Source organism: Rattus rattus, chromosome 5 (assembly GCF_011064425.1).
Source record: "Rattus rattus isolate New Zealand chromosome 5, Rrattus_CSIRO_v1, whole genome shotgun sequence".
Taxonomy (NCBI): Eukaryota; Metazoa; Chordata; class Mammalia; order Rodentia; family Muridae; genus Rattus; species Rattus rattus.
In genome coordinates, this window is record NC_046158.1 from 107,798,170 (window position 1) to 107,809,758 (window position 11,589).

The 11,589-nt window shown below is 43.4% G+C and overlaps 1 protein-coding gene across 1 annotated transcript in view; it reads right to left on the bottom strand.

Moving 5' to 3' along the window:
* Positions 1 to 1,414: 1,414 nt before the first annotated feature.
* The window catches only part of LOC116900972, a 34,316-nt gene continuing 24,141 nt past the window's right edge, over positions 1,415 to 11,589 (bottom strand). Inside the window, exons 6-9 of the mRNA XM_032902602.1 lie at positions 10,123 to 10,284; positions 7,437 to 7,609; positions 4,487 to 4,604; positions 1,415 to 1,603 (exon numbers count right to left, since the gene is read on the bottom strand). Of these exons, the coding sequence (XP_032758493.1) occupies positions 1,415 to 1,603; positions 4,487 to 4,604; positions 7,437 to 7,609; positions 10,123 to 10,284 (642 nt within the window). The remainder of the gene's footprint in view (positions 1,604 to 4,486; positions 4,605 to 7,436; positions 7,610 to 10,122; positions 10,285 to 11,589) is intronic.

Consider the following 11,589-nt stretch of genomic DNA (forward strand, 5'->3'; position numbering starts at 1 on the left):
CACACTTGCCAGGAGATCACTATTGAAGCTCGTAGGATCTGCCTGTGATTGTTGATGGCTTTCTCCCCTCACAGCCTGCACAGCACTGTCAGGCACTGTGAGTTCTAGCCAGCAGGAAGCTTCCAAGCCAATTCCAGCTTGGTTCTCTGCGTCCATATCTGTGTCATCCTGGTTGGTAGCAATGGCGACTGCCCGGATCGTTTGGGAGCTGTGTGTTATATGTATACTTTTTATGTTATAACAACGAGTCTGTCTAATTTCTCATGATTTAATCTGAATTTGTTTCCTCCTTCCTCTAAGGACTTTCTTTCTGTTCAGGTCCAGCTCTGTACTCACTTCCTGCACATTAAAGCCACCCAGCAGGACTTCTGCTCTGATCATAATGAAGAAACAGGGCTTGTCTTTCTTCCTTAAACAGCTATGAGTGAAGTAGGAAATAAAAACAATACAAGAAAATCTATGAAGTCGTTGTTTTTTTTTTAATTTTTTTTATTTTTTTTTTTTAATTTTTTTTTATTTTTTTTTAAGGAAAATCTATGAAGTCAAAATATGCTTGCTTAAGATGTTTAATAAAATTAATGAACCACTAACCATAATAATGTGGGAGCGAACCAGTGTACAAACTAGCCGTATAGGAACTGAAAGGTGTAATTATGAATTTGACAGAAAACAGAATAACGCAGAAGTATTATCCACAGCACAATTCCAATAAGTTCATTGCAGTTTTATTCAGAATAGTCAAAACTGGAAGGAACCCAAGTGTCCAGCCGCTGCTGAATAGGTAATTAAGATGTGGCGTGTCCATAGGATAGAAGCGAAGTGCCAATACAAATGCACTTTCAAAATCCATTTGAAGCATGTAATCCAGCCACAGAAAAATCACTTTACTAGTCTACTTATAGGAAGTGTCCAGTCTAGACAAATCTATAAAATAAAATACAGAAAATAATTAACAGCTACTAGATCAGGGTAATAGGAGAAGACCACTGGATGGATTTTCTGGACATGACTAGAATATTCTAGAACTGCCTTACTGTGTTGATGTTTGCAGAAATCTGTGAGCATTCAAAACCATTAAGGGATATACTTTAAGTGTATGAATGATATGATATGTGACTTAATAAAAGACAGTGAGCAGATGAGTGAAAGAATGGATGGGACAAACAGGAAACAAACAGGCATGACTCTCTTCAGAGCACCTTCACGTTCATTGCCTGCTCTTCTTTTTTAAATCCCTCTGTTTGTATCACAGATGGACAGGAGCATTCCCTGTTAAGTCTACACCAGGAGTGTTATCAGGGAAGCTCTGTAAAGCACAAGCCCTGGACCTGTGTCTCAGATTCTGCCTGAGAGGCTTGCTACACAAGCTGCCTAAGTCCTGCTCAGCACAGGTCAGGGAGACGATCCCTCAGCTTTACAATGTGTCTTGGACCAGGGCCACCAAGGCTGGGAGTTTCCTTGTGCTTGTTTTTCGTAAACCCAGCTCATCACAGTCTTCGTTTGAGGCTTCTTGAAGTCGGTGTCGTAGTAGTTTCCTCTTCCACTGTATGCAGAAGGCAGCAACCTCCAATTCCTCTGGATCTGAGGAAGGCCATCTCAAACCCTGCGAGAGGGAAAGGATGCTACAGCTCAGTGCCGAAGTCTATACTCTACAGTGACCGGGGATGCTGGCCTCATGTCTTCAGGGTCACCAGTGTGGAACTTGCTCTTACAAGGTTCCTCCTAGCATGTTAGGGCTGCCTTTCTGGTAGGACAGCTCTTGTTTTACACCATCAAGCTACTATGTTTGAAGGCAAGTGGAGACTACCCACCCGGAACAGAGATGAAAAGGAACACAGACGGCTTTATATTTAATCCAGTGAAATGTTCTGATAACATAGCCAATTTTAAATTCACTCTCAGCAGTTAAGAACACTGGTTGCTCTCGCTGAGGGCCCAACACCCATAAGATGGCTCACAAACACCTCTAAGTCCTGTTTCAGGGATCCAGTGCTTTCTACTGGCTTCTTTGGGCACCGGGCATACATGTGGTACACAGACATATATACAGGCCAAAGCACATACACACATTAAAAAATAATTTTTCTCTCCCCATCTAAATTCTTCCTCTGGTTTCATCTTGCACACAAAGAACAAAAACAGGAAACTGGGTATGATTTAGTTTATATTTCAGAGAGTCCTTGACTAATGATTACCAATTCACAATAGTTCAGCTTTGAAATATGATTGTGTCTTAAGCTGTAACTGTTAGGTGCGGACTTGGAGCCATGACTCGGCAGTCAAAGAGCATTGGCTGCTCTTCTAGAGTAACCTGGGTTAGACTCCCAGCACCCACATGCTGGCTCACAGTCATCTGTAGCTCCAGTTCCAGGGGGATCTGATGCCCTCTTATGGCTTCTGAGGGTAAAGCACACATGTGGAGCACAGACACACCTGCAGGCAAAGCATTCATACTCATAAAATAAAAGCAATCTTTAAAAATTAGGTTAGACTATTAATGCATCGTCTATGTTTTTGTTTAGCTTTTTTCTCTTCTTTTCCTTTCTTAGACAAGGTCTCATCACTCTGTGCCCCAGTCTGGCCTTGAGCTTCTGATCTTCCTCCCTCAACCTCGAGACAACGGGATTACAGGTGTGAGTTACCATGTCTGGTGGATGTATTTGTGACTTAACTGTATTTTCAATTCATGGTGGGTTTCTAGGGGCATAAGTCCATCATGAATGGAGAGGTGGCCATACAGTAGAGGTGCTTCGTCCCTTCAGAGGAGTTAAGAGTTAAGTTCAGGTCTGAAGGAGAAGCAGCCAGGCCTGGGAGAGTGATGAAGACAGAGGTAGGCCTCACACAGAAAGGCCTAAGAAATCTCTTTCTTACTTATTTAGTCTGTTTTTTGTTTTGTTTTGTTTTGTTTTGCTTCGAGACAGGTCTCATATAGCCCAGGCTGGTCTCCCATTCGCTGTGTACCTAAGGATAGTCTTGAACTTCAAATCTGCCAGATTCTATAGCCAGAGTCCTGGTGTTAGCACCCAGAGGAGGCATTCTTTTAGGCATGTAAATACTGCCCATCTGCAGCTGTCATTTAAGATATGGGGAGCCAGAAAAAGTGTTGTTTTCACCAGAATGAGACAAAGTCAGACAATACACAAAATTATGCTTTTTTTAATCTAATGGAGACCTGAGTTTGAAGTTCTCCAGGCTCAGACGTATTAGAAAAGAGTCATCTCTGAGGAGAGATGGGAATAGTACTGGTTTACATAAGACTCAGCATGGGAGGGACACAGGGCAGCTATGAAATTGAATAAGAAGTTTGGGCAAACAGTTTAAACGGGCTATGGGTGTAGCTCAGTAGCAGAGTACCTGCATAACATCTTGAAAACACTGGCTTTGACCTCCAGGATAGAAAAATAAAATCAACAAATTGCTAACGTCCAAATGTAGACTAGTGTGAGCACAGGGAAAGTCCATGCACACTCAGGGTCTGCCATCAAGGCCTCCCTGATGCTCCTGGAAAAGGCTCAGCTGGGTCAGGGCATGAGAACATCTGTCTGAGATGCAGGCTTTGGGGACAAGAACAACTCCCATCACGTAGGCATAATTACTCCCAAGATCTGTCCCTTCATTAAATAAAAGCCTCTAGCCACTGAGGAAATGACAGCAAACTAAACACAAGTTAAGGCTAGCAAGCCCGATACCCTCACAGTGATCTTAATAATAAAATCCCAGCTCAAGCCAATGCCTGACAAGATGGCCTCACCCCTACACTAGGTGCTTGGAAAGCATGAATATTTATAAAAATATTACTAACTCAGTATCTACACATCTGCATGTAATACAAGCAGAACACTCCTGTGGTTTGACCCACTGTCAAGAAACAAGATAAAGGGGTTGGGGATTTAGCTCAGTGGTAGAGCGCTTGCCTAGCAAGCGCAAGGCCCTGGGTTCGGTCCCCAGCTCCGAAAAAAAAAAGAAGAAAAAAAAAAAAAACAAGATAAAAACCAAATCCCTCATAGCAACTAGAGTCAGATCTGAGCCATGTTATCAGAAAATAAGGTTTAAAAACACCTACGATTAATATCTATGACTTTAATTGAAGTGCAGGCAAAAGTGCATAGGTAAATAACAAATCCTACAAAAGATGAAAAACCACAATAAACAAACAAACAAACACAAACAAACAAATGGCTTGGTAGTGTATACTCAAAATCTTGCCACTCAGGAGACTGAGGCAAAAAATCCAGAGTTAAAGGTCAGACTGAGCTATGTATTGGGTTCGAAGCCAGAAACAGGCTATCTATGATCTTACCTCAAAATCAAAAACAAAAAGTGCATTCAGCTAATTAAACAAACAAGGGGGAATACTGGAGGCAGAAGGAAATAGTAAAAGCTGCACAGAATGCTGTGGTAGGCTCTCCTGCAGATCGGATCCTGCTGAAGCAGTGATAAGATTAAAGCGAGGTTAATGGAAATCACAGGTCCCTGTGGCACTCACCCGAAGACAGGCAGCTTCCACAGCCCTCACCGTCTGGGAGACAGCCTGGAGGAGCCGCTGTGCATTGTCTATAAGGAGCTCTTCAGAGGACTTGCTTCTTGTAAGGGAGGCCTTTACACTGGAGCATTTGGAGAGAAAGAAATCTTTACCCCAGGTTAGGAGGCAATCGGCAATAAAAACCAGAATTCACAGTGTAAGACCCAGATAGAAAGCTGAGGCTTTGGTGAGAATATTCAGAAGAGACTGTGTGTGTGTGTGTGTGTGTGTGTGTGTGTGTGTGTGTGTGTGTGTGTGTGTGTGTGTGTGCGCGTGCATGCCCTCAAACCAGAGATCAGTGCAAGGTGTTTTCCTCAATTGCTTCCCACTTTTTTGTTTGTTTTTGAGACAGCATCTCTAGCTGAGCCTGGAGCTGCTTACAGGTTTGGCTAGAGCAGCTGAGAAGAACCCTGTGCCTTCCTCCTCGGCCCTGGGTTATAAGTATGCACCACCACACCCAGCTCTTAGATGAGTGCTGGGAGCCAAGCTCAGGTCCTCCTCATGCATACGTGGGCAAGCACGTCACCAACTGAGTTACCTTTCTATTCCACAGGAAGACTGTTCCAGGGGCTTAATAGAGCATTTTTAAATGAAAATCTTATTTTAATGCCAGTAAAATGTGAGTCATACAGCATCTATAGCAAAAACCAACAGAGTGTGCTGCTAATGGTAGTAACTGGAGAGAGGTCACAGAACAGACACCAACTGTCATCGAAACATGAATGGATAAAATCGGTACACACTATGTTCAGGACTTGGCTGATACTGGAGGGACTGCCTTCTTTAGGGTTCAGCAGTTCCCAGAAATTGTTCGGAATGGCTGACCTGCAAACGGACCTCCCATATTTAACCATCCGTCCTGCATATGCTTAGCCTGCTCATTCGGCCTTGGGCGTTCATTCCCATGAGAACCACGGGGAATGCTTTTGCCTGTTCCCTTAGCTCCTCCTGACATTGACACAGGTAAGTTCTCTTGTGTAGCCCTCCCCACTTGGCACTGTGCCTCTTATATGAGGGGGAGGGGTGTCATTTTGAGTATAAAAATTAATTTGCTTGTGGTGGTCATTTTTATGTCTATGTCTTAAATAGAAGAAAATACTGGCATCTAATCGTGAGATGATCATGTATCTGAAATATTTCCTAGAGAGCAGTCTCCAAGTTTTATTACTGTTTTTAAAAGATTTATTTATATATGTATGGGCATTTGGCCTGCATGTATACACATATGCCACATCTGTGCCTGGTATCGAGAAAGGTGCCAATCATCTGTATCTGGAGTTACAGTTGTGGGTCACCATGTGGGTGTTGGAAATCAAAGCTGGATCCTCTGGAAGAGCAGCCAGTGCTCTTAACCTCTGAGCCAATCTACAAGTTGTTCTATGACTTCCACATGTATTCCCTGGACGTGCATGTGTATATACACTAAATAAATGAACAAACAAACAAACCATGTAAAAAATGCACATTGGTTTGAGCAATGCTATCTTTATTTTTTCCCCGAGAGAATGTAATGTAGAAATGTAGCAGACTTGCTAACAGACTTCCAGATGGTAGCATCTAGGATCGCACAGTGGGGAAGTGCGCTTATATCAAAGTGGGTATTGGCACCACCCATCCTGCTCTGAACTCCCTCCCATGCCCCTGTCTGAGAACCAGCCTGCCTGCAGACTCACGCTGCAGACCCTCCCTCCAGTCAGAAAGGTGTAAGAAGAGACTCTCACTTTCTGCCGTTTGGGTTCTTATTCCTATCTTCCCAGCCCCGCCATGCTGTTGGCTGTCTGCCCATGGCATTAAGTAAATCTTGCAGCCTCAAGGAACCATGTCTGCCTTGGTGTCCTGTAACGTATCTAAGACCTTTCACTCACAACTGGCAGTAGTTTTAACATCCAAGCCTTTCTATAGGCAAGACGGTCACCATGAGACCTCATTATTCATCGACGTGCCACTGCGGGGTCTAATGGACTCACGTTGAACTAAACCTTGTATAATTCTTTTATGATGCGTAATGTCTGTCAGTAGAAGAGCTGTTGTAAGGAGGCAGTGAGTGAAAATGACTCACCTCCAGAATTGAGGCACATTACGTGACTTACTCTTTGGGGTGGTGGTGGACAGAGTCTCGTGTAGCACATGCAGACGCCAACCTCATTATGTAACCAAGCACAGCCTTGAACTTCTGCTTCTACCTCTTAAACGCTGGGATTATAGTGTGCACTGCCACTCCAGTTTGTACCTGGGCTAACCTTAGCACATGCTTCCTGCCGGTGGTTTTCCTGTTTCCCTCACTGTATTTGTTTGTTGAGATATGGTCTTGTGTAGCCTGAATAGACTTGATCTTACTACGGAGCCAAGGCAGACCCTGCACCCCTGATCCTCCTGTCTCTACCTCTGAGTGCTGAGATTATACGGCCCCCATGCCCAGCCTGATTGACTGTTACTCATATACAGTCCAGCAACCAATGGCAGGAATCCATCTGAGGACTGTGTTCTCGGGTGATTGTGTCTTTGTGTGAACATCACAGAGTGTACCTCCCTAAACTAAGATGTCTGCGCTGTCATTACGTGGTTCATCTTATGAAACCACCACATATACAAAGTCTGTCGCTGTCTGAAATGTCACTGCACACCAGGATTTAAAAGATAGTTAGCTTTTTCATTAGATGTCATTAACGTAAAAGTAGAGGGCTAACTGTCAAATTTTACACATGGTTATAAAGAAAGGTCAGTCACTGTGCAGAAGGCTAACTACCCTGAAGTGTTGTGAGCACACTGGTGCCACTGAAGTGAGGACCCGTGTTCTGAGTGGGGAAGGGACCAGTGTCAACTCTAGGATGTAAGTCATTAAGCTTATATACATGACTCCCCTCCCATCCCCATGAATAAAAGCCTAGCTGTTCTCCCCCAAGCTGCTTCCTACCTGGAGATGATGCTGAGCTGCCTGCTCATGGTTTGAATCTGCTCCACCAAGCACAGAAGCTCCTGGGAGCATCTCTGGTCTATGCAGTTCTTAGCAATGATGCGAATGAGTCTGGTGAAGTTTTTCCCAGAAGCTGAGACTTTCCTGGCAGAAGCAATGAGCTGATCTTTGGTCTATATCAGAGATAAAAGAAGGAAAACACCACCTTCACAAGTTTCTCCTGAGACATCAGGGACAATTTACAATGCTTGCCCCAAGCTTTCTTGGCTCAACCTACTTCTGCATGGATGTGTGGTCATTTTAGCTTGAACCAGCATCTCTTGAGCCAGCTCTAAGGACTTTCTCTTGCATTGGAAAAAAAACCTGACTGAGCAAGAAACCATCTCATTCCTTGTGTTGGGGCTGAGGAAAGCTAGGCAACCCAGCTTCCATTTTGTACCAAAATTTTAGTACTATTAAGATACTCGTGTGGATTGTGCACGGTGCGTGATCAGCTAAGGATGAAATTTTGATCCTTGTTTGAGCAGGTGAAAGACAACTGTCTTTTTATGAGTTAATTTTTATCAATAACCAGTTGTAATTGATCTTCATTCATTCCATATGAAGAAGGGTGTGAAGAAGAATCTTAAGGATTCCATAACCAACAAGATTTATTGTCTCATTTTAGCTGAAGTTTTGGCTAGAGACATTTTTATGTCTAAGTCACTTACAGGGCTGTTCCCATTTCGAGGAATCTCCAAATCAAGTTACCTATCCTGTTTGATTTTTTCAAATTTTTCTTTTCTGTAGCCAAAACCTTCAGGGGGTCTTCCCCTGTCATATCTGATCCATACCACTCTTGAAAAGGTCCAAAGCTCTCCTTTCCTGTCACCATAGCACATAGCTTCTCTCCCAAAATAGCATATCCTTGGTCCAGTAACCAAAAATCAAAGATATAGAATGAATTAAATTAATAGCATGACCTCTCTCCCATGGGATTTTTAATATCATAAATACCATCAAACATATGATCTTCATCTTCATAATTAAACAAAGCAATTAAAGCAATCCAAACAAGTTATCTCTTGAGGTAGTGCTCCTCCACCATCTCCTGGTTTTATTTTTACATGATTAATGTTTAAGAGTGAGGTCAAGGCCTAAGTTTCTACTGTCTGGGATAGGTGAGGCTCCCTACCCCCTGCTTTTCCATCTATAATTTAAGGCCAAAGCCTCAATTTTTATTTATCTAAGTATACCTAAATCCTCCCTTCTCTGGAGATAAATATTTCTGTGGGTACATATGTCCCCTTCTCTTCCCCCCCCCCCGGAGCTGGGGACTGAACCCAGGGCCTTGCGCTTCCTAGGCAAGCGCTCTACCACTGAGCTAAATCCCCAATCCCCCTTCTCTTTATGAAACTTGAACTAACATAAATTTCTTTATCTGTCTGGGATAAGTTTTTTCCACTTATCCCCTGCTCTTTAAGGATCAGAAGCCTCAATAATTTATTTGTATCTGCATTTAACTTTAATTAAATCCCCTTCTACTTACTGTATAGTCTATTTCTAGGCTCTTTGTCATACAAGTTGAACAATCCCAGAATTCCTGTGTAGACCACATTCAAAAGAATCTCAGTATTTGCCCTGGCATAGACTTTTTCAAGTTTCTTTTGATGTTTTCTTTTCCTCCTTTCTATTCTCCCTCCCTGCCTTTATTTCCTACATTTGAGATCAAAGGCCTGGATTTCTTTCTTCCATGTACACTTAAGAACATCTAAACAATTACCATTATTCTCCCTCTATCCTTCAAAACAATTAAATCAAATTTTATTTATCCCTATCCTTTGATTATTTGCTTGTGGGAAGCAGGTAGTGTCTACTGTCTGTCTCTGCACAGCAGGGGCTCCCAGCACCTCTGAGGTTAAGCTCTGAGGCAGCTAGAAACCTTTAGAAAGGCCCAGGGTTGGGTTGGGGATTTAGCTCAGTGGTAGAGCGCTTGCCTAGCAAAGGCAAGGCCCTGGGTTCGGTCCCCAGCTCCGGAAAAAAAAGAAAAAAAAAAAAAAGGCCCAGGGTAAATCCTAGCCAGTGGCTGTGTTCCTTTGTTCTAGTTTCTTTCTTTCTTTCTTTTTCTTTCTTTTTTTTTTTTGGCACAGAAACCACGTGACCCCGCTCATCGAAAAACCAATTCTCCCTTCCTCTAAACTTATATCATGGTACTTGTGTATTACATTGAGAATCTCCAATTTTTAAAAGTGAGTTCTTGCCTACCATATTGGCACCATCTGTAGGGAATTAGTTAATGACTACTTAGACAGCTGAAGTGCCCAGCCATTGAACTAGTCAAGGCATATCAAAATTAGCTGGTGCATATATATATGTATGTATATATATCTTTCATTTGTGAATCCAAAGAGTTCTTGGGTGTGCGACCCGCCAGGAACCAAAGCGGTTTAACCAATTCACTACTACATTCTGGGGAATGAATGACTCCTTGATTTTACTAATTTTGCTACATTCCAAATTTGGCAAAATTATCTTCCCTGTCATAACTGATAAAGCTATAGTAGCCAAGCCAAAAAGAGGAGGGGAAGAGAGAGGTGAGATGAGCTTTACAGAGATGGGGTACTGATCTGATTTTCCTTCCAGCACTGTCTAGGGAAGACAGTGGTGACCAACGACCCACCACCATGACCCAAAGAAGACCAAGTACCAGGATTCGCCCTCTCTTCCTCAAGCTCTGAGCCATCAGGAGCACCTCGGTGGCCATCTCTTGTGTGATCTGGGCTATTCTGTTCTGACTGTCTGCACCGCTGTCCTCTGAAACAGTCTGGTCCATCTGAGCAGGAGGCAGAGATAGGCTGCCACTCTGGTTCTGAAAGAAGGCATTGGGTTAGAGGTTTAGAACAACATAATTCCTAACACCAGTCGGGCCTCTAAACTGTAGTGAAGATGTTAGTTGTCTCTGTGTGTGTGTGTGTGCGTGCGTGCGTGTGTGTGTATCATGTCTGTCTGTCTGTCTGTATGTGTTCACACAAAAGTGGAGGCCAGTGTTCCACAGGAGCTGTCTACTTTGTTTTTTGAGACAGGACCTGCCATTGGGCTGGAATTTTTTGATCAGGTTATGCTAGCCAACCAGGGATTTGCCCATTTCTCCCTCCCCTGTGCCAGGATTGCAAGTGTGTAACATATCTGCGAACCCAGGTTTTTAATCTGGGAATAGAGTTTAAGTCCTAATGCCTGTGCAGTAAGCACTTTATCAACGGAGCCCTCCTCTAGTCCCCTTAACTGGTTTTAAAATCATTTTAAAAGAAAGGCACAAGGAATCCGATGGTGGTGGCAGAGACTTTCTAGAGAGAACTGCTGGCCAACCTGTCAGAAGTTGAGGAGACAGGACAGATTTTTTTTTTTTTATTCTTTTTTTCGGAGCTGGGGACCTAACCCAGGGCCTTGCGCTTGCTAGGCAAGTGCTCTACCACTGAGCTAAATCCCCAACCCCTAGATTTTTTTTTTTAAAGGAAATTACTGAGAGTTGTTAACAAAGAATTCAACAGCAGTGATTAAAGACCTCGGAGAAGGGACATGGTGGTCTGGAGTTAAGAGTGAGTGTGCAGGGATGCATGTGTTTGAATACTTGGCCCACAGTTAATGGAACTTGTGAGGAAGGGGAGGAGGTGTGGCCTTGTTGAAGCAGATGTGTGTGTCCCTGCCTCCTACTTGCTGATCAAGAGGTGAGCTGTCTGAGGTTTGTGCCATCACACCTTCTTTCCACCATCATGGACCCCAACCTTCTGAAACCATAAGGCCAATTAAATACTTTCCTTTTCAGGTTGACTTGGCCATGATGTTCATTACAGCGATACAAACCCCAACTAATAAGGTGAGGAAACTAGGAAGTGGTCTTCTAAACACCTACCAGAGAGTATAAGCATCTAAATCTAGACATGACTCCAAGCTTTGTGTTAGAGACTTCAGAGTGAAGCACTTCCCACTGGTGTCCTTTCAGAGTGAGAATGGGGTTTAAAGAGTGGGGTGTTGTCTTGTTCTCAGCGCTTCTGACCTAAGTGGCCATCGTCACCCTGCCCTGTCACCCGCCTTACAGCTATGGGAGATGGCTCCTGGCGCACTGACAGAAACAGAGACAAGTAAGTGAGAGTGTGCGAAAGACTCTATGGGGAAC